Consider the following 26,663-nt stretch of genomic DNA (forward strand, 5'->3'; position numbering starts at 1 on the left):
TGTCACTGCAGATGGATAATAACAATGACTGTGTGCGAGTCTGTTCCAGGGTCATGATGTTGTGCATGCTGGCTCACCATCATTTTTCTTGTACAGTTTTAATAATAATAAATTTGTTTTAGCTGTGCTTCTTGTTCAACGAGAAGCACACCTATTTTTCATCAAAGTGATGCATTCATGGATATATTTTTCTCTAATTATAGGAGTCTAAATTGCTGAAAAGAGGTCCCAGGGGGCACACACAGCAAACAGCCAGACAATCAGGCAGGTTGTAAACAAACCTTATTTAGCAAGAAGGACAATTACCACTTATTCATCCATTGCCTGTTTACAGGCCTGTTTACAGGCCAACTTTCTGACTCAAACTTGACTTATTTTATGTATTCACGTGCAATTTTTTCTGTGCAATGAGGGCCTATTATCGTATGCTGGAAATGATTATAAAGAAACCTAATAAAGCTGCTGGAGCCTATTTTGCCTCAGTCACAGCACAATTCTGCAGTTTCAGGAATCGATAATCATCTCCACTCTGTATGTAATATCATATATATTTGTTGTTTTGATGAGCTGATCTCATCATTGGACTCTGTTCATCATAGAATCCCATTCTTCAAACCACAATTACAACGTCTAGACGAAGACATTGTAGATGTCTCGATTGGTTTAACCCCTCAGCATTCACTCCCAAGATTACAACCCTAATATTTGGCTGCTGTGTTTTAATCTTGTGACTCCGAATCAAATTTGTCAAACAATGCATCACCGAAAGCACAAAACCACATGGTTTAAATGGTGTAAATCATTCAGAGACTAAAGCAACAACAGTGCATATGCAGCAAAACAGTATTTTGTAACTTTCTCATCTCTAGGGAGATATACTTGTTGAATCATCATGCTCTGTATAGTATATTCCTGTGTGCATTTGCTTCTAAGCTTCATTAAAAAAAGTTTTTAGTGAAAAAATGGGGGGGGAATGCTGAGCAGTGGTTCTCTCCTTTCTGGGAAAACTCAGACTGTTTGTTGCTGATGGCATTCAGACTTACCATCATTAGTGGATTGCCACAGGACAATAAAAACTCTTTCCTATTCAGTATTTCAGTATCCTTTACTTTCCCCTTTTTTGGCATATGACACAATTTTTTTATGCCCCCGGCTCCACCTTAGGCCTGTCTCTGAATTGTCTTCAGTCTGCATTGGATGATTTCCATTTATCACTAAATAACCACAGGCTTGCTTCCTCCAACTCCACCAGTGATTCTGGCTATCCAACCATCAAAGCACTGCTCATGCTGAGACTGTCATTCAAGATCTGAGTCTAACTTTTTATTAAATAATTCAAGCCAGATTTTTTAGTTTCCTATAGATTCTTTTTTTAAAAACTTAAAATGACCCAATCCAGCATCTACCTTACCTCAGATGTCATTATCCCCCTCCACTCACCACCCTAACCTTGGCAGAAGTGGATTCAGTTCACAGTTGGAAGCCTACTGAGAATCCCTAGAACTGGCATTCTGTACTATTTGTGGATTTATCTCCCATGTCCCTGGACATGCGCTACCGGATATAGTCAACAATAAGAAAGAATGGTGACTCAGCCTGGCTAATGCCTCAGGGCATCAGAGACAGCAGATTTTAGCCATCTATGATCTCCTCCTTCTGTAACACCAGGCTAACAACTACCTGCACCAGCCTCTCACAGACAACTGTCAGTCCCGTACAAAGTATAATTTGATTTGAATAGGCACCTGCTTTGAAATGAGATAATAAAAGAATATGTCTTAATGCATTTGAGGTGAAAAAAATTGAGTTGCCACATCAGATACAATTTAAATGCTAGGTGACAGGTGGCTCTGGGATAAATGGTGAAGGTTTCTATTCTCCTGTGGACGTCTGGACAGCGCACATTTGACAGGTAGCAAAAGGCTCTCATTATTTTTGGTCTAGTAATCTTTGCCTGCTGGTCGGACACAAATTCAAGTCTACCATTTATGACAGGAAATGAAAACTGCAGCAGAGTTGGAATTGCACTTGAGAATATCCTTCTGATTGAAGCATGAAAATGTAACTGCATTTTATAAGACACAGTAAGAGGAGGCGGGGTGTGTATGGTGGTGGTGGTGGTTGGGGGGGGGGGGGGGGGGGGTCAATTTTCTTTGGAAAATAAGCATATAACCTTTACTGTGAGAGAAAACTACCATATTGCTTTTTTTCAGACCAGTTCGATGTGAGCAATGTCCTGATCTTTTACACTCCATGAGGAATATAGGAAAATGCTCATTTTACTAAACTTTTGAATCTGACATGGAAATAATTTCTTTTTGATTTCATGTCTTGACTTCACTTGTCTGGTCACTGGAAGCATTGCAAACATGACACAAGATGATAAAATGTATCTTTTTTGGTGCAAACAGAAATAAATTGCACTTTCCTGTGTAGCAGTGGACTGACCGCTTAGAGGATGTATTTCCTTTTCTTTTGCAGTACAGACCTGCAGGTTACAACCCAAACAAGCTTCCTCACCTATGATCTGCTACTATAGGTCAAATAAATGCATTGCTAGTCCAGCGGTAACAATGTGGTACCATTCAAAATTATGTAGTTAGTAATGCAAGGGAAACAAAGCTCAGTAGTCAAATTTGGAGCCATATTGATCCATTTGAGGTGCAGCAATTTAGGTGCTTCCATGTTGGCTTAATATTTTACCCTCATGGGTTGTCGCTTGATCACAACATGACTTAATGAATAACATCATTATGTATAATGTTTCGTGAAGCAATATACATTACTTATTATGTAGAGAGTACTTAAAACATTTGCCAGTGTTGTGTCCAAATAAAGCAGAAATTAGTATTAAGAGGCTCATTGAGATACAGTTGGTGGTGTCATTTATCCAGTTTGGTGCCATTAAACTATTCAAGAAGTTGGCAGAAAATGATTAAAGAACACCATTCAAGCCTGAAATGGTGAAAACTCATAAATAAAAAAAGAACAATGAGGAGGTTCTCCTCATTGCTTTACACAGATCGGATTTGCGCCAAACTTTGGCACATTTTGCATTTATCAGCTTTGGATTTTACACCTCATACCGGTAGGTTTTTATAGTTTGGAGTCTTCTATTGACTTTCACTTCTCTTCCCAAATTGAAAATGCCCTGTGTGTCAGCTCTTGAGTTGTGTAATTGCTTGTGACACCATAACCACAGCGCCCAGTGGCAACGACATTGCACCAATCAAATTAACACAGTAAGCAGAGGGGACACTAAACTTGAAATTCTTGTTTTTGGCAATCAGGTTAGCGAACAACTCAAAACTCAAGTGCATTTGAATAAATGGAGTGACACAACTGATTAATACATCTGCATGACAGTAGTAGTTTTTGTATTTTACGCCTCCCTGTGGTATATCAATCTAATTCTTAATACAATCATAGCTATTGTTTTATTCGGTCCAACTTTTACACTGCATGCTGTGTTTAATAGCTACGGACAGAAACAACCAACTAGTGCCACAATATCTCAGCTACACAACAATCTGTTGGGATATAAAAGTAATACAATCATGTGGGTGGCTGCACAGCACTCAAAGTCTTATCTACAATACTGAGAATCCATTTGGTATATTGCCCCGTCCCTCCCTCTGCTGCCCTGTCTTTGACCTTGTCATATAATTGAGTGGTGCCGTCTTGTCATTTAGAATTGGACAACATCTGTCCTTTATGGTGCCGCTGCCTGCCTATGTTGAGTAATCTCACGCCTTTGAGTGCTTGTGTCATCCACCTGACTGCCTTTGGTAACATCACAGTGGGACAGTGGAAAAAATGATCTTACAGCAGCAGTGACTCCCACACTAGCATGAAAACAAAGGATCTCCATCCAAGTCAAGTGCAGAGGAGGAAGCTTCCTCCTAATATTATTCAATAATTGTTATTTAAAGGCATTAGGAGCAGTGGTGTAAATTCAGTCAATTTTTCATGTAACTGTTTTCTGAGTAGGTGATAAAAACCAACCATCCACACAACTGAGCTGATAATAGCCCAAGTAATTTGCAAACACTGAGACAAAATTCTCCTATTTTACAAGATTTTTTTTTCAGGACAAAATGTGTACATAGATTATCTGATGCTTCTCTTCAGTAGAGACTTTAAGACATCTTTGGAACTTTTTACATGTCTCAAAAGCCAGAAAGCCAACTGTGCAATGACTCAGTGATGGCTGAATCCAGAGGCCAGGGTAAGACAAAAAAGAAAACCCAAACAAGTTTCTTACAACAGCCCATCTCTTGCCCAGAAAATCTGCTTCTGCCCTTGACTTTTGCACAACAATTAGTCTTTAATAAATATAAATGACTTTGGCTCGCCTCAGGAAATAACCATCCCTAAAATTAACCTCAGTGTAGTAAAATCAGACAGACCCAGCCTGTCACATCTTTGCTCTGCTTTAGAGTCAAAAGCTCTGAAGGATTTTCACTCTGCTGCCTTGAATTGAAAATTTTGGAAGCAAGCCATAAGAGCAACATGACATGTAAGATTAAATTTGTTTGATTATTTTGTAAGCAGCAAATGGTTTGTGTGGAGAGGGAAAAGAGGTTAAAAGATGCGTATTCCTAAAAATGAGCAGCTGTAACATTAAAACTCATCTAAAAGCCCTGAAATAATTTCAAAATAATACAAAATGTGATGAACAGGAAATTTCTTATGTCTTTGTGATTGTGCACGCCACCATAAGTTCCATGTGCACGTATACACAGCAAGACATCAAAAGGAAACAATAGTTTGTAGGTATCTTTTGAAAAATCATACTGCACTTCTTTTCCCCGAGCTTCAAGGACCCCCAACAGCTCAAGCTCTGACCTCTATTTCTTGCAGACTAGTTTCTCTGAAGCATAAAAAGTAATTTTCTCAATCATGGAATGAGTTTCGTCCTAACTGTCAAAATCTTTTTGACTTTGTATTAGGCAATATATGGAGCATTATATTAATACACGCTTTTCTGGACAGGACAAAAGAAATGGATGATTGTGAAAAGTGGGGCAATTAGACTGATCTTGCGCACTAGCCCATGCTAAGAGATGTTGGCTGCAGAGAGAACACTTCTGGAATTTGACAGTGTATGCCAAATGAATTGAGAATTTAAGGACTTTTAATTACAGAAGAAGGGGACCATTCGACAGGAAACAGTTTGATATTTTTCTAGCCTTTTGAATGAAACACAAAGACCAGATTTTAAATGGATGGAAATATGCAATTTGTGAGGGGGGGGGTGAAGTTTTTTAATAACTCAGGCTCACTTAAGTATGGTCACTGTGACTGACAGGAGTGCTGATGCAAGCCAATGTACCTGCTAGCTGCCTGCTTGGACTCCCCCTCCCTAAATAGATTCACAGAACTAGACCTCTCCACCTCTGCTTATGGTGCCTTTTAGATTTTTCTTTTTTAAAATGATCATTATTTTACAGTTACTTGATAAAATGGGTTGCTGTGTGGTACAGACCATCCAAGAAGCTTACGCTTCAATTTCAGTCATTTTGTTAACATGCCTAAAATTAAATTGCAGGTTGTTGCACTCAGGTTGGGAATGCAGCTTACAAACCAGGTTTGCTAGCCTACAGTGAAAATTAACACTGGCGTAGTTTAGGGATTCAAATAAATGTAAACTAAACGGAAATAGCGAAAGTGCTAAAGAGGAGGTTTCAAAATGCAGTGTTGACCAAAAAAAAAACAAAAAACAAAAAATGCTAATGGCATGGTGGCCATGTCCATCCTTTATATACAGTATATTGTTATTTTACTCTGCTAACCTGGCAAAGCTAACTTTACACTGTAATTGCAGAGTATATAGAAAATATGGTCATAAGTACATTTTTTCTGTAGTTCTGTCTTAATGGTATTGGTTTCATTTCAGTGGCATAAAATCAAATAAAGCATCTTTAACAGCATTGGGGAAGTTTTAATCAATAACCATTTTAAGTGGATGAATTTATCCCATAATGCTTTATCCTTAATAAGAGCACATTTTTCTTTTGATTGACAGATGCAAAGCTTCCATAATCTAAATCATCATTTTATACCGACCATGTCAACGATTCAAATGCAAAAGTGGAGTCCATATTAGTTCTGTTGTTGCTGTTGCTGCTGATACTCAGAAATAAGTGCATTGGTATCTGATAAATAACAGCTGCTGAGTAGTATGAGTCCTGCAGCAATTAGATTATTTTTGGCCTCATGGTTGTTATGTAAGTGGCGTTCTGACGTCTCCTGTAAATGGTGAAAATATCTTCTAAAAGCATCTTCCAGGTTATTCATGTAAAGTTCCTACGTTGCAATATTTTTGTCTGAAACTGAATGCAGCAGCATGAATAAATGCAACTTTATCACCTTAAACTTAGATTAAAATACAGTCTCTGACAGCAAAATCAATAAATTAATGAAGTTCCCACTCTGTATCAGAAAACATATTCTGTGGTCTTCTGCTTAGTGTATGGAAATCAACCAGATATATTACAGAAAGGATGTCTTTGGATTGTAATGAGCAGTGCAGTGAGCAACTTATAAAACCTAAGAGGGATTTTACCAGCTCCCTACAACGGAGCCCACATTTGGCAAGAAAACAAAGCCTTTTTGGTGTGAAAATAATTAGTCTGGTCTCACATTTTTATAAGGATAGAAACACATTGCTTCCTAACATTCTCCCACACGGTGTGTTTCTAAATCATTTTTAATTCATTTTGTCTTTATGCTGCTGCTGGAAATTTAATGTCCAAGTCTTTCAGAGGATTCTTTGCCTGAAAAACAAACCAGACATTAAGAATTTAGAGCAAAGGTTAAAAGTACTATTTAGCTACAATCTACTGTACTGTATATATGGCAACAAAAAAAGCTTTTATCACTTAAACATTTGAATATTGAGAAGGTATGCCAACATCAACTATAATAGTCACTTTTTATTGGAGCTTTTTTTTTTGCTTTGTTTACTCTCCAATATTGACCATTATTTTTGAAAAGCTCTAGCTGACTCTGCTACCAGCCCGTCCTTCATCCAGCTGGGGAAATTCCACAAGTCCCCATGCACTCAGAAGTGTCACAGTCAGTCTGTTGTAAAAAAAAAAAAAAAAAAAAAAGAAAATCTAAGAGAAGAATGAAATGAAGAATGTTTTGAAGACATTTGCAGTATCCTGTTCCCAATTACAGCACAATTTAAATCAGCTTCTGAATAATTTTTCGCAGACAGCGCAGAGCTCTTGGTGATAAAATATGCATCGTCTTCCCACGGCCCAGTCTCTGGGAAAGCCTGAGATGGGTCGAGTAACCTCCACAAAACTGTGTGTGACATCAGGCCGAGTCTGACTCGGTGCCAGAACTACAACTCTCAAGGGAAATCATTTAGTCGAGAACTTGGGCCCAAGCGCCGCCTGCTCAATGCTGATAAAGGGGTCATCCCGTGCTTGGGTCCTGTCCTGCACCCTCCCCACATCCTGTTTCTAAAAGCCATCAGCCATATGATGATTAACTCCGAGGGAAAAAAAGATTAAAGAAGAAGAATATGAAATAGTGAGAGGCAGGGGTGTGCAGTGTCTATGTAATCACACAAAATGCCACAATCTTACTGACTGGGATATAATGGCTGCCTTTGAAGGCGCAGCAACAGGCTGCCGCTTTGATGTAGGACCTCCATATAGTGTCACTTTTCGGTTTTTAAGCTATTTTCCTTATAGTCATGGTTATACCTATCACAAGTCATTTCTGCCTGGCAGAGAGTACGTTCATTATATTTATTCTGGAGGATGGAAATAATAAGCCTATCCTGTTAAAGCGTGTGATGCCAGGCAGCATGTCAGTTTGCGCCATGTTGAAACTAATTAAGCTTTAAACATTGTCATGCTAAAGATAGCCTCCTCCATTTGGTCATTTATTAAAAATATGTTGCAATTAAGATGATCCATTATGAGCTTAATTACAGCATTAATGCTGACAAATCCACCCTCTGCAGCAGGATAAAAAATGGAGCCTCTTCAAAATCATAGCAAAAGCAGAGGCGACGCTATGACCACTTTGATGTGAGACAGCTGATAATCAGCTGTGTCACACTCGTGCTGAAGCAGGCATGGTAAAACACGCCTACGATGTATCCAGGGAGCGATGATACATCGATTACTATTGTGAGGAAGTGAAACAGCACCGGTTTTCAGCGTTATTTGTTTTGCAGTCAGTGATAATAAAAAAAACCCCATCAATTAAATGATAACCTGTCATTTTTTGTATGACAGAAGAAAAGCAACCTGCAGGGTTAAAATAAATGAATTCACCACGGAAGTGACAAAAACTGCACTTCCTCTAAAGGCCACTTGAGAGTGGCTCTAAAACCTGGTCAGTCCCCATAGACTCAAAGGTTCAAATGCCCAACTTCAGCCACAAATGTAACACATTTTCTTAATGTAATTATCCTCTTAACCACAACTTTATGTAATTATTTTCTCAATAACTCATCAATTTGGATATGTTTTATAAATTGGGGCTGATTTTGTTGTTGTTGCATATCTGCTAAGTTCAAAACCCATCAGCGATGTCACAGTGGCTATATCCTTCCTCTACATACAGTCTATGGGTAGACTGACATGAGACACAAGCCCGGGTTAATGATCTAATTCCATGATGGAAAGAGAGGAGCACAGACACACAACTAATTAAAAAGGATAATGTAATGCTGGTGAGGCGAACAAGATGGGTTAAACCTGTGGAGCAAAATCAAGAAGTGGTAAAGTGCTTAAACAGATTGTTTATTGTTTACATCCATTTGCAGCTGCCTCTATTTATGCTGTTAACCCCCACACAGAAATAATGAGCCTCCTCCGGGTTTATTCCACGGCATGCTTTTGTTCTCGCAGCAGAGAAGTCATTTCTGTCCCCAAGTTTGCTTCACTTGTTTGGATCATTACAGAAAGGTAGCCTTGACATTAGTAAGAATGCATAAAAATAAAAATATGTAAAAATACAATTATATATCAGTGGAGAAATCAGTTTGATTGTAGCTAAGGCTAGTTTGAAGAAAAATTAGGATTTCCTGAAGTGTCTGGCTACAATGAGTTCTCACTAAGTGAACAGCATTTAATAGGGTAAAATTGGTGTTTTTGATTTTGAACAGGACAGACATGCAAAGGCCCTCAGATTAAAAAAAAATTGCTTTTCAAATTATCCAACAAAAGAATTAACAACATTTATTTTACTTGCTGCTTAACCCTCTGACCCATTATTACAACTGCACTTTGAATCTTTTAGTCAAGGTTACAGCAAAAACAAAAAAGGAAAGGAAATCAAAATAAAATAAAACAAAACAAAAGATAAAATAAACAGATCTAGTCATGGTTTTTCATTCAAGGCAAATTTATGTAACTTAACAAGGAGGTGATTTTTGGGTCAGAGGTGACAAACAAATTAAATAATGTTTGAACTAGACAATGTGGGAAATGTTGTGAATTCTGAGAGATGGTCTGGAATTTTACTGTATTCAACTTCAAAATAAACCACATAAATTGTGCAGGTTAGAAGTTTTGCATTTAGCAAATATATTCCATTTCAAGGCCATATTTTATTTATTACTTGCTTCACATATTTCATTCTCTTGCTAAGCAAGTACGATAAACACAAAAGGAAGCTGAAGTTTGTTCTTATGCTCTTATGCGATAGTCTTCTTACACACACATTCTCTTTTTTATCCCAATAACTGTTAAATTTGTTATTTCAGCTGCTGTTCTCTCTGGTTTCATCTTCGACACATTTCTTTTTGAGCCACATCCTTCTTGTGAGACTTGAGCACTGTGTCACGTCACATCATTTTTCTTCCCAAGGAACATAGTTTCCCAGTCTGCTGTACTGGTGCATACCAATTTTGGCCAAATACAGTATGATGCATTTTTTTCACATTCCACCTAAATCTCCATGGTAACTTGTGATGTAATGATGGAAATTGTGTCCCTGATGGGGTAGCGTGGGGTTGTAAAAGACAGTGACAGATTAACCTGATTGATCCTTGATGGCAGTGTTTCCTGCTTTAGTTTTTTTTTTTTTTTAAGACCAATAGACCAAAGAAAACAGTATTTCCTGCAGTGTTGACTTTTGAAAACTAGAATCAGGCAAAATGTGGGATGAGGGCAAGGGATAAAAGTGGTGTGCGGTCACATAAATTGGAGACACTGCTTACACCACCCGGTGTGGTAGGACTGGTAGCTTATAGTGGCCATTGCTAATTTTAGCAAACTGTTTTACAAAAGTTACAGGGGATACATTAATCACAATTATTGCCCAAGACCCCTGTCTTGTAGTCTCATTTTACTTGATAGTGGAATGACTTTGAATGGATTGATTGAACACTTTAATAAATGAATAATGCAAAACTATTACCCTTAAGAAAATTTCACTAATAGATGAGGTGATTTGTTAGGCTGTTCTTCCTCTTTCTCAACAACCGTTCTTCTGATCTACTTTGCACTTGGCAGGTTTATTGTTGGAGACTGGGTGCTATGTTTTGGTCATTCAGATGCGCAGCCTTCTCCCTGTTGCAAAGCAAGATAATCAAAGGTATTGTGGCGTTATCTCCGTCCCAAAAGAGGACATTGAAATGTAGGAAAATGAAACGTGTCCTTATCAGGTAGCAAAAGTGTGTGGAAAAAATAGCTGTCTAGCATTATATAGGGCTCATCCCGAGGATGTTGGATTTTGCTGGTTGTTTTGGTGGGTCTGCTCTGGTGCACAGTGCAGATGCTCAATTGAATTAGGATACATGAATGCCAGTGCCCAAGGTGTCCTAGCAGAACATTGCACTGTAACAGGATCATTCATCAGTTATTTCATTCCTCTTTAATGTTTTATATATTTTTTAAGGCTTTTAATTTTTTTAAACCCCTAATTTCTGCATCCATTCGTTTTATATTGTCATTCAAGTTTAAAAGTTCCCAAGGAAACATTTTTTAAATAGTTTTTTAATATACAATTATAGACAAATGTTTATGAAAATATTTAATAGCTCTTAAATAAACATCAACTACATTCTATCAGAATGTAAAAGTACCAAGTGGGGCTAAAGCATGTCCTCTCTGTAAACTCATGTTGTCATTGTCCACAACATAAAGTAGCTGTGACTAAACAATTATCATTGTGTTACAGTTAGAACAGTGTTATGCTGTATTAATGTCAGAATAACTTTCATTACAATTAATTATTCACTAATTAAAATAATTTTACACCATGGACTAGTGACACAAGGATTAGCTGCTTGTGTTGTCACGGTTCATGAATTTGCTACTCAGGTGGCAGATTACAGAGTTTGCAAAAACATCCTCTACTTGTTATTACCTCTTGACAGTCTCCCCAGTCAGCAGCTTGTATTTACGGAATACAAGGCGTGCAGTGAATGCAGCATTAGAAGACTTGAGCAGTTCAGCTAGTGCTTGTTAAAATGACATATCCAATACTGGAATGTGCTCCGGCTTCAGGCAATGGATAATTGAAAATCGGTTGAAGCCAGGTCTTATTCTTCTGTGATTATTATTTTGTTGGAAGGACGCGATTTAATCCATTTTTAGGGTCTGAGTGCTGAAAAGGCTCTGTAAAGGTGTATCAAACTCTACGGTGATGTATTGATTATTTTTTTAAAAGATCAATTTGGCGTGATCGCAAAAAGTTACAAAAAATCCCATTGAGGTAAAAATAACCTTCAAGGATGAAATCGCCAACTAAAGAAAGCTACACAATGCTGAAAGGAGTTAGAACTGAAACTTGGTTTCAGTTCACCAATAGTTCTGAGCAGTTTCAATTAAACAGATCATTGTCACAGCATTTCATTTGGGCTAAGGTCAGGTCTCTCACTTGGCCTTTCCCCAGTAATAATTCCTTTCTTTGTCTTTGTCATTCTGTTGTTGACTTTCCTGTATGCTTATTGTCTGGTTCCATCAGTTCTGTGGTCTTCAAATTCTACTGTAAAATTTCTTTATGTAGTATTGATTAATAATTCCTTCAAAGAAACCAGAAACTGGGGTAACAACGCAGCCCCAAACCATGATACTCTCTCCAATATCCTGCACATTTTGATGTGGAGTGCTCCTTTTTTCCCAACCACTTTTTAGTTCATGTTATGATCCATGATCATGTGCCTTGATCACATGTGTTGCTCCTTTTATTTGAGTCTGTCTTGCAGTGTGCAGCTGACAGTCACCTCACCCTTCTGCTTGCCTGCTCTGCAATCAACAATTAGTTTGCTAGTAACATTGAATGTTTGTGTGAGAAACTTGATTAGAGGCTAAGAGTTGAATCTCAAATATATTCCGATGTCTGTCTTATTAGCCGAGGGCCCTGTGTAAACAGTCTTTATAAATAGTGAATTGCAAGTACTTTTACACTGTGCATATAGAGCACCAGGTTTCAGTTAGCTGGAGTAAGAAGACCATTTTTGTTGCTATCCTCGTTCTCTTGTTTATTTGTGATGAGTATAGATTAGAGAATTGTCTTCTGTTTGCCTTTTACGTATGATAAGATAGATTAGGGGTCATTACAAATATTTGTTTGTTGCTCTGGCTTTGTGCCGAAGGCTTCTTCTCGAGAGCGATAAGAGTGGGGAGGCAGACATCATGTTATGTCTAGGCCACTTCTGTAATGTATTTCCACCACGGTCTTTTCCATTAACACCATTCTTATTCTGTGTCTTCCTATATTGGACACAAAGAAAGATTATGACAGGTTGCAGAGAAGGCTTTAGAAATGCTTCACAGCCTTATGCAGCACTTTACATCTCTATAATGCTTTCTCTGAGGTCTTGTGAATGCTGTGATCAAGGCAAGGTTCATACAAGCCAGTCTTTAGAAGAGCAGACTTCAGTCAGTAAACAGACTTTGTATGCCTTTAATTATAGGAAAAGGCTCCTTTATGACCCACCCTTTTAGTCCAATAACCTAAGCTCCTGACTCCAAGTAGACGTCATTATTATAAGAAAAAAAAAAAAGTTCACATCCTTTTTCCAGACTTGACAATGACAACTCAGCTGGTTGTGTGTTCTTAGCCTAGTCTGATTTAGTCGTCTGTAATGTGACTTTGATAAAAAATAGTCCCACCTGCAAGTGTATGATGTTATTAATAAGCATTTTATGACTAATCAATGCTGAAATCCTACTTACTCCAAAACAAACTTCTTCTTTTGATCATGATTGTTCTGCGTACACCTTCCTGTGATATACAGTTTGAGTTTCACCTCATTGCTTCCTGTTGTGCATGTATGAATTCTATGTAATTATGAGGCCGCTGTTTTGTTTAATCAAGAACCAGTGAAGCAATAAGGTGGAAAAAGTGGTCTTGTTTACATGACCTTACTCTTGGCTGCTTTGGCCCCTATCTGCCCCTGGCAGATATCCTAATCATGGCAACCTGGGAGTGTGTTAATGTCATCAGATCATGGCAAGAAGACATAATAAGAACATAAAGCCTCAAACGTCTTGCCTGACAAAGGCTTCCTACTTGGGATGCTGGCAGCCTTCATTTGTTGCTATAATGTTCCAGCTTTTACGTTAAGTGTCTGTATGAACAAAGACTAGTTATTTGAGAAGGAGAAGAAAAAGATGAGGTATGGAAACCCATAAAAGCTGATGGTGTGATGAGGCAAGACTTGCACTGCAGTAAATAACACTACTCCATATCTACAGCTACTTATTTTCCACTTTCACATTTGAACTCCATCTGGTCTCTTTCTGTTTACTCCTGAATCATCCATGAACTTGTGTACAATCAGTCAATTTAAAATCCTTTCATTTGCGAACCCCCTTATGCAAACTGACAGGCTAATGCATTACTGCTATTCACCAGCGGGAGGAGGCAGGTAGGGATCCGACAACACAGGTCTGCAACCAAAAAACCTCATACGATTTTTTGACTGTTTCTTATTTAGATTTTTACTCACTTAAACTGGAAAATATATTTTAAAAATTCTGTCTCGTCAGGTTTTGGTTTTTTTGTGTGCAAAACTCCTGTTTTTAGTTTATTAAGTGTACAATTTCCCCTTTCCCAGTTTCCCGAAACAACATATCCAATAATGATCTCTTACCTTAATTGTAAGGGTAATAAAATGTAAAACATCGCTGCTGTGCCTTTTTCAACATAAACTCTTCATGTTTTGCAAAAAAACTATACGTGATGGAGGGAAATTGAGATCGTTTTTAGATTCAGCATCCTAAAAAATATAAAATTTACCAAAAACATCCCATGCGGCTTTTTTTTTTTTTTTTTTTTGCAGACCTACGTATGTGCATTTTGAGAATGAGAATTTAAACTAATGCGTCCTGTATGCATTTATATCAGTACTCAGAGCTCTCCACTTCTAGTATTGACATCTGAAAATGTATTTTAATACAAAATGAAACTAAATTCAACCAAAATTATTCTTCAGTTGTAAAGATATGGGCATATTTGTCTGTAAAATACCGGCATGTTAATCGACTGTGAAAATAAATAATAAGTGATCATAACCTTCTTTCTCAACTAGGAAATTCCCATTTCTCCTGCCAAAAAGCACAATGGAATGGGGCAACCTTTCCACCTTTTCAATTCAGATAATCAAACTGATTGCAAAAGATTTCTCTAGAAGCCCGCTATGTTTCATGCACAATATTTGTATTTAGTGTCCCACAGCAAACCGCTTGTGAAAAAAAATGCATCAACTTCTAAAGATGAATTAAAATATTGGACCAACAATTTAAAACACCAGATGTGCTCTAACATTTTGTTCTACAGTGTGCTGATTTAATCAGCACTAACTGTGGTTTGTAACCTGTTTATTATCCTGCAGAAGCACCTTACATTCATGTGACCTGTTTGCTGCCACAGAGGAGATGTATTTATAATAATTGATAACAAGTCTGTCCTGCAGAAATGAACCATGAGCTGAGAAAGTCTTTCAAACAGTCAAATTACTGCTGTCACAGATGATGAACACAAAAAGACATCTTGAAAAAAATGACAGGGGGAGAGTGTGAGCCTGTAACTGATAGACAAGCCACAATATTGGGGGGTTGACAAAATATTTCATGTTCCACTTTAATGACGATGACTGGTATTTTAGATCAAATGATTTTAGGTAAACTTTTAACAAGATGAGTGTAAAAAGATCTAAAAAAGAGGTACCCTACTCAGCATGACCTATCATCCCATTCAAGGCTTTATTGTATTTAGCCATTAACTATTTAAACTAAAATTGATGCAGTCTGGCTGATTACGCAGTCACTTTCCATGTTTATTGCATCAAGCTAAGTTGTACTATCAATCATCCTTTTGGATTTATCAATAATGTCTTATGTCCAGACACTTTTCAAAGAGAAAAAGGTCTGCCTTTAATAATTTTACTACACTGACTCTACGATGCTGTTGTTCAGCAGTTTATAGTCAGCTAAATACCTCATTTATGTACCAATTTACACACCTCCTCCTTTGGTTGTTGCTGATTAAATAATTAAAGAAGTGAGAACAATATTTAATGGCTACAAGGCTATATAAACTCCACTGGCACTGGATATTCAATAACATTAATAAAACATACTGACAGCTGTTATAAACTAAGATTAGAGTTCTTAGAGAACAGAGATGATTCAGAGAAGGCTGAGTAAAAACATTACTGTCACACCTCAGGCACTGTGATGCACAGAGAAGATGTGCAGATGGAAATATATTACAGTATCCAGGAGAAATACAGTTAAAACAAAACGGGGAGTCACCAGTGCAGCAGCAATTAGAGGCAGCCTGCAGAATCATGCGTCCTCATGTAAGGATTGACAGACAGATAAACAGAAACATTAAGAGACAAACTGATCTTTTTACACAATTAATATTTAATCTTACAAGGTATGGCTTATTTTGTTGCAAAAGAGTTATGGTGTGCTGTAACTGTGCATGTTAAAAACTCTGTATTAATAGATAAGTTAAAGATGCACAAACTTAAATAGAGGTGAATGGAGCATTTACACTCGAAATTCCAGCTTATTTTGTAGACAGCATACTTTTGGTTTAATGCCTAAAGCTCACCCAACCATGTGAGAACATACAACGTGCAAGTCTGTGTAACACTTCCAGCTCTTCAAGAATCACAGACGCTCAGAAGGGTTGGCTTTTCACAGTTTACTTCTGCAGAAGACATAAAACACATTCAACAGGTGTCTTCTGGTGGTACCGGCAATTGTAGCTCCCTCACAGTGCAAGCGCGCGCTGTGTGAACAGACTTACAATTAACTTTTTAATAAAGAAAAGGTGGAAAATAATAATTTCTCCCATTTTACAGTCTGTCATACTGAGCTTGTATACAAAAGAAATCTTATGACTAATAAAATACATTCCACAATCGTATAAAACAAAATAACAGGATAAACATAAATACCACCGACTAAACATTTCCCTCTAGTGGACAAATTAACAATAGCGCATTACATCTTCACTTGCTTGTGCTTTACAGACAAAATGGCTGTTAACAAGCTCACATACCTGCAGAAGACATAAAACACATTCAACAGGTGTCTTCTGGTGGTACCGGCAATTGTAGCTCCTACAATGTAAAGCAACATCACAAAAAGCACAGAAAAACGGTAAATCCAAACACATTTCCTGCTATGCGCAGCAACCACTAGGGGGCTGACAAAGACTAACTGCCAAAGAGCATAAATACGGCAGAAACACTATTTAACAGCAACCCGCCTTTGTTTCAGTTACACAGAAACTTTCTAATATCAATATGAACCTATATACATCGACATATATAACTTATGTAACAACATTCACACCAGAAACCATAAAAATGCCAGAGCCTTTCATTACCGGACTTACCCTCACAGTGCAAGCGCGCGCTGTGAGGAGCGGAAGCCTTAGCAGCTTCTAAACGTTAGGGTGAGATCCGGTTTCTGGGTTTTCAAAATAAAATACAATAAAAAAAAATGATAAAATTCACACTTAAAATGATAATTAAGAACAGGTAAGTGCATGTTTTTCATATGTATTATTAACTCTGTTACACTCACCCCCACTGAATTTTATCAAATTTGAGCCCCAGGTACCCACACTAGTATGCACCAACCAACCAGAGGTCAAAAATCACAAACACCAACTAAACGTATCCCTAAGGATGAAGTGGGGTCGGAGCAGCGCCAAACTCCCAACCCAGCAACTGGCAGCAGGGTGCCCGAAATACACCCTACTAATAACCCCTTACAAGGTGTGTACCATGGCTCAACAGAAAGAAAAAAAAATGTAGAGTACATAACAGCAAGTACAAATCCTATCATTCAGGTAGGCATATAAACAGAACATTTAGTTAGAGAAGGACGGGATCAAGGACTTACAAACTGACTTCACGTCAAACCTGTCACGAACCACGACTTGATTTGACATTGTCTGGATCAGTCTATTCACAGGTTTGACAAGTCGCCCAAGTCTGGTTCTGATCTGGGAACCATTCCCGGTTTGGCTATAGTCAACCATTGGGGACTGAGCAGCAATGGCAGGAGCAACTACATCCACCACTACGTCAGGTGTAGTAGAGCATACTTGTACACCCCCCCCACAGCTCGTAGCAATATTGACCTCCTGGGACGCCATGCTAGAACCGGTTTGGTCAAAGTTCACTTCAACAGACAAGGCCGATGCGGCTGGCAAGACTGAATCCACGCTTGAAACATCAGTAACATCTCCCTGAGACCGGCTGGACTCCGTCAACTGCGACACCCATGCAACTGTCCTCTCTCCAGGGTCCAGAGGTTCAGAGATAACCTCCAGGTCAGCTGTCCCACCCATGGCATTGGGTGAGCGGTTACCATGAGCATCAACACAGCTCACAGCAGGGGCATTCAAATCCCCCTCCCCAGACGCAGCCCCATCATCATCTTCAGGCGCCGTGTTTACATCCCACGTAGAGGAGACGTGATCCAAGGTTCCAGCATCATCCTCCAGGGGCAGGAAATTCGCCACCAACAGCAGATTCCGGTGGACCACTCTCTCTCGTCCGGAAACAGAATCACGGATCTTGAAAGTGTGAGTATCATGGTTCACATCGATCACGGTGTAGACCGTTGACTCCCACCGATCAGCAACCTTCTTCTTTCCCCTCTCTTTCTTGTTAGCAACCAGGACTCTGTCACCAACCTCAATCCTGGAACCCTTCACTCTCCTGTTATAGAGTTGCGAGTGACGACGCTTCTCCTGCGTAGCTCGGGTGCGTGCAATGACCATTGCTTCCTTCACATCTTCCCTGAGGGAAACCACATACCTGTCATAACAGGTAACAGCAGGATCGCTCAGGACAGAGCGGAACAGAATGTCAACAGGCAACCGGGGCGTGCGACCAAACATTAGGTAAAAGGGTGCGAATCCAGTTGTCTCATGTGCGGTGCAGTTGTACATGAACGTCAGAGTCTGTAGCCGACGTGGCCAGTCCACTTTCGAGTCTGGTGGTAGGGCACGAATCATTCCACCCAGAGTCCGGTTGAAGCGCTCCACACTGCCGTTCCCCATCGGGTGGTAAGGTGTCGTGTGTGTCTTCTTCACACCAGAGACTCTGAGGAGCTCACTTATCAATTGGCTCTCAAAATTAGCACCCTGGTCGCTGTGTATCCTTTCCGGAAACCCGAACACACAGAAGTACCTGTCCCAGAGAAGCCTTGCAACCTGTTTGGCCGACTGGTCCTTGCATGGGAAGGCCTGCGCCCAGCCAGTGAAGTGGTCTGTGATGACCAAGACGTTGACGGACTTGTTGTGTGAGGCCTCAGCCGACCAAAAGTCGATGCAGACCAACTCCAACGGTCTGGACGAGGACACGCTGACCAAAGGAGCACGTCCCTCCGGTTCGATAGTTTTACTGACTACACAGCGCTGGCATCCCCGTACATGGTCTCTCACATCACGCCCAAGGTTCAACCAGAAAAATCTCTTTCTAGCCAGGTCTAAACTCCTGAACTGGCCCTGGTGACCGGCATCATCATGGATTCCTCGGAGGACCTCAGCCTTCAACGAGTCAGGAACCACGAACTGCAGTCGTCTGTTACCTGATATCTGGTCTCTGGAAACTCTGTACAACACGCCGTTGTTGAGGACCAGCTTCTCCCAGTGGCTCAGGTATCTTTTAACAAGGATTAGGTCCCCTACCCGCTCTCTCCTCGAGGGTCTCCTGTGTCTCTCAACGTAGAAGACGACGCGGGAAAGCACTGCATCCTTGCATCCTGCAGCTGTGCGTCCCTAAGTTCTCTCTCTGAATGGGCAGGTAAGGCCTCCAGACCGGGGGACACCATCTGTGGCAGGTGATGTAAAGCCTCTATTGCTCTCCCTCTTGGGCCGACATCCCACTCGACATGTGACTGCAAAACAGCTGTGACAGCATCTTCAGCCAGAACCAAGGGATGCAGACTCTGCGTGCCTTGGGACATGATGGAAGCTCCACCACCGGATCCACCATTCACCTTGCAGTCGGTGGACCACCGAAACGCCCCCTGGATTGATGCATGTGAAACATCTTTTGCCTCATTAAGGAAGTCTGCATATCTCTCAGCCAGCAGTCTGTCACTTACATTATCCTTCACAAAAGGCAATCGGCTCAGGGCATCTGCCACAATGTTCTGACGGCCTGGGACATATTTAATGTCAAAGTCATAGCTTGCAAGTTTAGCCACCCAGCGTTGCTCACAACAGTCCAGCTTTGGCTTGGTTAAAATGTGGGTCAAGGGGTTGTTATCAGTCCAGACGGTGAACTTGTGACCTTTGAGCCAATGACTGAACTTGTCGCAGACCGACCACTTTAACGCCAGAAACTCCAACCTGTGTGCTGGATAGTTTCTTTGAGACTGAGACAGGGATTTGCTGGCAAAAGCAATCGGTCTGGGCTTGGTTCCACCGTCCTGGATTTGAGCCAACACTGCTCCAATGCCATCCAGTGATGCGTCTGTCGAAAGCAAGAAGGGGCGAGAGAAGTCTGGGTGAGCCAAAACGACTGTATTTAACATCAAGCTCTTGAGCTTCTCAAAAGCCTCCTCTTCTCTGGATGTCCAATCCGAAGCACTCAACTTCCTGCATGGCCGCCTCACCTTAGTTGTTCCCTTGCCCTTCTTCACAGCACCTCTCAGGAGCTCAAACAGAGGTCTGGCAACAGCAGAGTACATGGGGACAAAGTGTTGGTAGTAATTAATCATCCCCAAAAATGATCTGACCTTTCGTTGGGAAGGAGTCACTCCATCAGTGTCCATGAGGTCCACGCTCCTCATGTTTGCGATAACTTCGACTTTGGATGGGTCTGTTGATACCCCATTTTGATCGATGATGTGACCGAGGAACTTCACAGATTTCCTCAGGAAGAAGCACTTTCTGGGGGCCAGCTTCAAGTTATGCCCGCGCAGCCTCTCAAACACCATTTCCAGGCGCTGCAAGGCAGTGTCCTCGTCTGGAGCAAACACCAGGAGATCGTCCAGGTAACACAACAGGCTCAAATAATTCTGGTCACCAAAGATGCTGGTCATCATGCGCATGAAGCTTGCAGGGCTGTTGCACAGACCCTGCGGCAGCCGATTATACTCATATAGACCCATGGGCGTGGTGAAGGCAGAATATTTCCTATCATCTTCATGCAGCGTCATGTTGTAGAAGCCAGATGTCAAGTCCATGGTACTGAACAGGCTGTTTCCCCCCAAAGCAGCCAGACAATCTGCTTGATGTGGAAGAGGATGGGCATCCTTCAGGGTTCTCTTGTTGAGCCACCGGAAATCGTTGCAAATGCGTAGATCACCATTCTTCTTCCACACGAGCACCAATGGTGATGCATACTCACTGGTCGATTTCCTGATGATATCCCTCTCCTCCATCTCAGTCAACACTTGTCTCAGCTTCTGGTACTGGCTTGGGGGCACACGCCTGTAGGGAAGTCTGAAAGGTCTGTTATCTGAGAGGCGGATGCGATGCACAAAGTTTTTGGCTTCCCCACAGTCGAGATGATGGCGGGAAAAGACATCCTCGTACTGCAAAACCAGGTCAGCCATCCTCTCTTTACACTGTCCCGATGTCTCACAGGACTCTATGTCAACATCACCAAGCCCAACAAGTTTGAGTTTCTCCGTCATGGAGGTGGGCGTGACTTGTGGCGACATGGCCGACTGATGGCTGCTAGCCAGAGTTGTCTCCTGGAGCGCTGAAGCATCAAAGTCCTCGAGCGCCACACAGGAGTACACATCTGCTAGTTTGGCGTTACGTCGCAGATGTAAAGGCTGCTCAGACATATTGATCAGTTTCAATGGGACCCATCTATCACCCCACAAGGGAGTAACCAATCTAGCAACCAAAATCCCTCTGGGTGCTGAGCGGGATGACGAGGGCTCTGTCATCACTGTACTGCCAGGGGAGACATTGATGTTCTTTGGTAGTTTTCCCCATACCAGATATTCGCGACCCGGTTCAAGGGACACAGCTGAGTTACACCTAACCGTGCCCACTTTGTCCGGGACGTCCGAATCTTTCCATGGGGTCAAACCAGAAAGCATAGACAGAAAGTTTTCAGTCTCAAGGTTGGTCTTAGAGCAATTACTGAAGACCGTGTTCCAGTAGGGCTCACAACGTTTAGACTGGTGTAATATGTGCTTAATGACGTTCGTCCCCAGTATCAGGTCATCAAGCTGCCCTTGAACCACCAGGATGGGAACTATCATTCTGCAGCCACACACCTCCATCTCCACATTGAGGGCATACTTAGGCTTCACACGTAGTCCTCCACACCCAACAAGGGTCACATCCACTTTGATAACATCTTGATCAGATATCAGTCCAGACTCACGCAGAGTCACCTCGGCTGCTTCATTCATGCTGCAGGCCATGGATCCACTGTCCAGCATACCACCCATTTTCAAAAGCCCACCGAAAGTGACGGGAGTGTAGAAAAGACTGTCACTATTGCCGACTTTGTGAACGTTTTGGAAGATAACTTCAGAATCTTTGCATTTTTGTCTTGCCTCCTCATACACTGACTCCGCATCACAGGTATCAGCAGTTTGGGAGTTTCCTGTAAGACCTGCACTGCCTCCCACCGAATACAGGTCGGTTAGTTTCCCTCCGGCTGGACCTGGGTAGACGTACTAGCCGGGCAAGACAAACGAACATGGCCAGGAGCAAAGCATGAAAAGCACAGTTTGTCAGATAGGCAGTGTGATACTGTGGTATGTCTTGGATCACTGCAGACTTTGCAGGCATCCTCCCTCCTCCGTCTATTTCGCGAGAACTGATTAAACGCCCCTCTCCTTGGTGTCTGAGTGTTGTGGTGCTGCATTCTCTCCATCATGGCCTGAAACATATCCACCATCTGACCCATGAGCCTTTCCTCTGACTGTTGAAGATTTTGACTCACCGCAGTCGAAGGGGAGAAACTCAGACTTCCGACGAGGGGATCTCGTGTTGCAGTGGTGGAGGGGAACGAGTCCACTAACCCCTGAAAACCTGAGGATGGGGGCGAGAAGCTTCGGGAGCGTCCCTCCGGCACAGCAGCTGCAGGTGAGGCGTTCGGGTGTACGGTGGTGATCGTAGAATTATAGCCCTTCAACTGTGCAGCGCCGCTGGCTCTACCATTAGCACTCACCTCCCTTTGATAATCATCAATCCTTTGTTGTACGTCTCGAGCAGTCCACTCATGGACAGGCTTGCACTTGAAGACATAAGACAACTCGGGGTCAGGACAATGTTTCACAAACATACATGCTACTTCATGAGTTAAAGGGGTCGCTGTCTGCCCCTGTCTGCGTAGCCCCTCTATGGCTAGTTCAGCAGCCTTGTTCAGTCTTATCCAATAATCTACCGGGTTTTCACCCCTGGTAGGGAGCGTTGCATAAAAGTCAGCAAGAGGGAGGCACGATGAAGAATCACTGAAGTAATGGCGAAGGACACCAAAGACCAGATCAGGTTTCTGTTTGACATCAAGACCTGGGTCACTACGAAGAGCCACTCTGACCACATCTCTGGCCTTCCCCATTAAGTGGCTAATAATTTCGTCAGCCTGGCCATGAATGGGGACCTCTTGCTTCCACAGGTAGGTTGTTGCCATGTCAATCCAGTCCTGAACAGAACATCTGTCTGTGCCATCACCCCTAAAAATTTGAAGCTCCCTATTGGGCTTAACATGGACAGTTACATGTGGTACATCTCGAGCGGTACTGCTACATTGCTCAGTTTGAGTCTTAGAGTCACCAATCAGGTTCACAACGCCAGCTGACAACAGTTTAGTAACAATGGATTCACCAATCTGGGCTCCTATTTTCTCAACCATGTCAGTAAAACTGTGTACAGTATCACTGTCTCTAATTGGAGTGGAAACCTGGGGCATATCACCCACGCCCCTACCGATGGGAATAAAACTCGGGCTTTGGCCTAGCCCAGTGTCACTGCTCACAGGACCAAACTGTGTGACATTACTGGCGTCAACTGCATGAACTAGTCCGGCACCTCTACCCTTAGGTAGTACTGGAGTGACAAATTTATCCATCGTCAAATCACACACTTAAGATAATAACTGCATGTGCACTCCGTTAGGGAGAGAAAAACAAACAAACCCAGAGATAAAAATAAGAAAAATAACAGTATAACAGTAGCAAAACGAGGGAAAGAAAAAAAAAAATTATAATAATAATGTCCAAATAATTTGAGTGTATAACCACACGTTGTATATCAAAACACAGACACTTTCACCCTTGTCTTATTTCAGTCACACCCCTCACCTTTTTGTTTGTTTTTTTTTTTTTTTGGGGGGGGTTTCGCTTGTTTGGGTTTTTCTTTTGTCTAAACTCACTTGGTTACAACAACCCACATTCAACTTGTGAACAGCAGGGGAGCAGAACAGCAGCCACGGCGATGAGCATCAAGCTGATCTGAAGATCCGAATGGTCACGGCACCAGTGTAACACTTCCAGCTCTTCAAGAATCACAGACGCTCAGAAGGGTTGGCTTTTCACAGTTTACTTCTGCAGAAGACATAAAACACATTCAACAGGTGTCTTCTGGTGGTACCAGCAATTGTAGCTCCCTCACAGTGCAAGCGCGCGCTGTGTGAACAGACTTACAATTAACTTTTTAATAAAGAAAAGGTGGAAAATAATAATTTCTCCCATTTTACAGTCTGTCATACTGAGCTTGTATACAAAAGAAATCTTATGACTAATAAAATACATTCCACAATCGTATAAAACAAAATAACAGGATAAACATAAATACCACCGACTAAACATTTCCCTCTAGTGGACAAATTAACAATAGCGCATTACATCTTCACTTGCTTGTGCTTTACAGACAAAATGGCTGTTAACAAGCTCACATACCTGCAGAAGACATAAAACACATTCAACAGGTGTCTTCTGGTGGTACCGGCAATTGTAGCTCCTACAATGTAAAACAACATCACAAAAAGCACAGAAAAACGGTAAATCCAAACACATTTCCTGCTATGCGCAGCAACCACTAGGGGGCTGACAAAGACTAACTGCCAAAGAGCATAAATACGGCAGAAACACTATTTAACAGCAACCCGCCTTTGTTTCAGTTACACAGAAACTTTCTAATATCAATATGAACCTATATACATCGACATATATAACTTATGTAACAACATTCACACCAGAAACCATAAAAATGCCAGAGCCTTTCATTACCGGACTTACCCTCACAGTGCAAGCGCGCGCTGTGAGGAGCGGAAGCCTTAGCAGCTTCTAAACGTTAGGGTGAGATCCGGTTTCTGGGTTTTCAAAATAAAATACAATTTAAAAAAATGATAAAATTCACACTTAAAATGATAATTAAGAACAGGTAAGTGCATGTTTTTCATATGTATTATTAACTCTGTTACATCTGCAAACAGAAACGGCAGCTCCGGGGCTTTAACCTGAGTCCTTAATGCTTGAAGTCAACACTGCTAAACTCCCTGACCGCCGCCAGGCATTAATGATTCAGTTTTCCAGATTTTCCCAGCTGGTCCAGAGCGTATAGCTTGACTGATATGCATTTCATGCAAAAGAAAAAAAAGGAGTGCTGTTCTCCAGCCTGTGTAGAAGGTGAAAAGTCTCTAAAAAAACTCCAAAGAAGCCCACTCTAATGAAACTCTGCAGAGACTACATACCCTTCTTCATCTATTTGACAGAAAGAGGAACTCTGGGAATCATTAAACCTTTAAATAAAGAATTAAAGCACTAAAAACATTATTAAGCGCTATATTGAAATGAATAAATCAGGAGTAGGATAAGAGAAGATGCAGTCTAAGACATTGCACATTAGGTAGCTTTGGGGAAAGACTGTCAAAGCTGGACAATAAAATTGATCAATAGTCAATAACAAATGTAATCAAGGATTCAAAGTGTGACATTTAGGCTACACACCTAGTAATCCAACCTTTAGGATCTAGGCAAAAATTGCATTGGCCGTGATTCAAAGTTAAAGCGACGAAATTATTTTAATCAAAACGGCAATAAATAAATAAAAGGATCCATGTGATTTTACTCTGTTGCTTGTTGAGCCGATTCAAAGGTCAACTCAATTTTCTGTCTATAGCCGATGAAGAGATGAACATTGTAGGAATCATCATAATCTCATGAATATTATTAATGTTATTTTTGTACTGTTTGCATAATCGGATCTGCAGAGCGTTTGCTGTGCTGTAGTTTCACAAGAACAGATATTTGACCCCCAAATTGATTTCCTCCACAATATTAAAAAGATATTAAAATCAGCAATGCACACATGCACACGCTCGCACACCCGTAGATGGATAAACAAAGAACCAGAAATAACGACAAAATCAATGTGACTTGATTCCTAGCTAATATCCCACAAGAGAGATATAATGAGACATTTAATGGAAATCCTTAGGATGACGCTTGTTTTGGAGCCCTAATGAAATGAAATAACATCCGTAAGGTAAGCAGCAAAAAACTCACACAAGGAATGAAAAGAACGATGTTATTAAAAGATAGCAAGCTGAAGAATTCCCTCCATCTTCAGCTTCAATGAAAATAATGTTGCTGGAGCAATAAGGATGATGAGGTTTTAATGCTTCTAGATATTTCCCCGTGCCTGTTTTCTGCTGACTTGCACACTAATTTTGTGTATTTATGAATCTGTGATTACAGTAATACCACTGTAGGCCATTGTGTACACTGCACTAAAATATTGTATATTGTATTGCATCTTCCAGTACCTGATGCATAAAAAATTAGTATGCTTAGTAGCAGGCTGAAGCCACTGGATAATCAGTAGCGCAAAGGTTAACATCAACCAAAACCAAGCTGCCAGACCTTATTGTCTCAGCTTTCTTGACCCTTAAGTACACTGAAGATGTAAACTTTGCCGCAGAGTGTTCTCCAAGTGTGATTAATGACACTTGATGAGGAAACATTAGCAGCCTATCAGAGCCCATGAAGTTTTTTTTTCTTGAGTAGATGAGACTGCAATTTAATGAGCAGTGAGGAAGAAACACAACAACAGGGACATGATCGAGATGGAGCCAATTTGCCCGTCGATGGCAGCGTGTGCCCCTGTAACGAGAACCAAAACGGACATAGATGAAGGGAGGGGGAGAGGAGCAGGAAGCCGGAACAATTTCCATGTTTAATTAAACTGACCCTTAACAAACAGTAGCTCATGGATAAGTTGGC

At 40.9% G+C, this 26,663-nt stretch overlaps 2 protein-coding genes across 4 annotated transcripts in view; both read right to left on the minus strand.

Annotated features, from left to right (window-relative positions):
• alk (ALK receptor tyrosine kinase) overlaps positions 1 to 26,663 on the minus strand; it is a 454,675-nt gene that overhangs the window by 357,867 nt on the left and 70,145 nt on the right. The window lies entirely within an intron of this gene.
• On the minus strand, positions 22,079 to 24,693 carry LOC146551957 (uncharacterized). The gene is made up of 2 exons (XM_085258187.1): positions 24,678 to 24,693; positions 22,079 to 24,399 (listed from the first exon to the last, which is right to left on the minus strand). The coding sequence occupies exon 2, from the start codon at positions 23,507 to 23,509 to the stop codon at positions 22,079 to 22,081; it is 1,431 nt and encodes a 476-aa protein (XP_085114313.1). The 5' UTR covers positions 23,510 to 24,399; positions 24,678 to 24,693.

The sequence above is a fragment of the Mchenga conophoros genome, linkage group LG19 (genome assembly GCF_057382185.1).
Source record: "Mchenga conophoros isolate Kocher_MC1m ecotype Shallow Benthic linkage group LG19, M_conophoros_male_GT1.1, whole genome shotgun sequence".
NCBI classification, from domain to species: Eukaryota; Metazoa; Chordata; class Actinopteri; order Cichliformes; family Cichlidae; genus Mchenga; species Mchenga conophoros.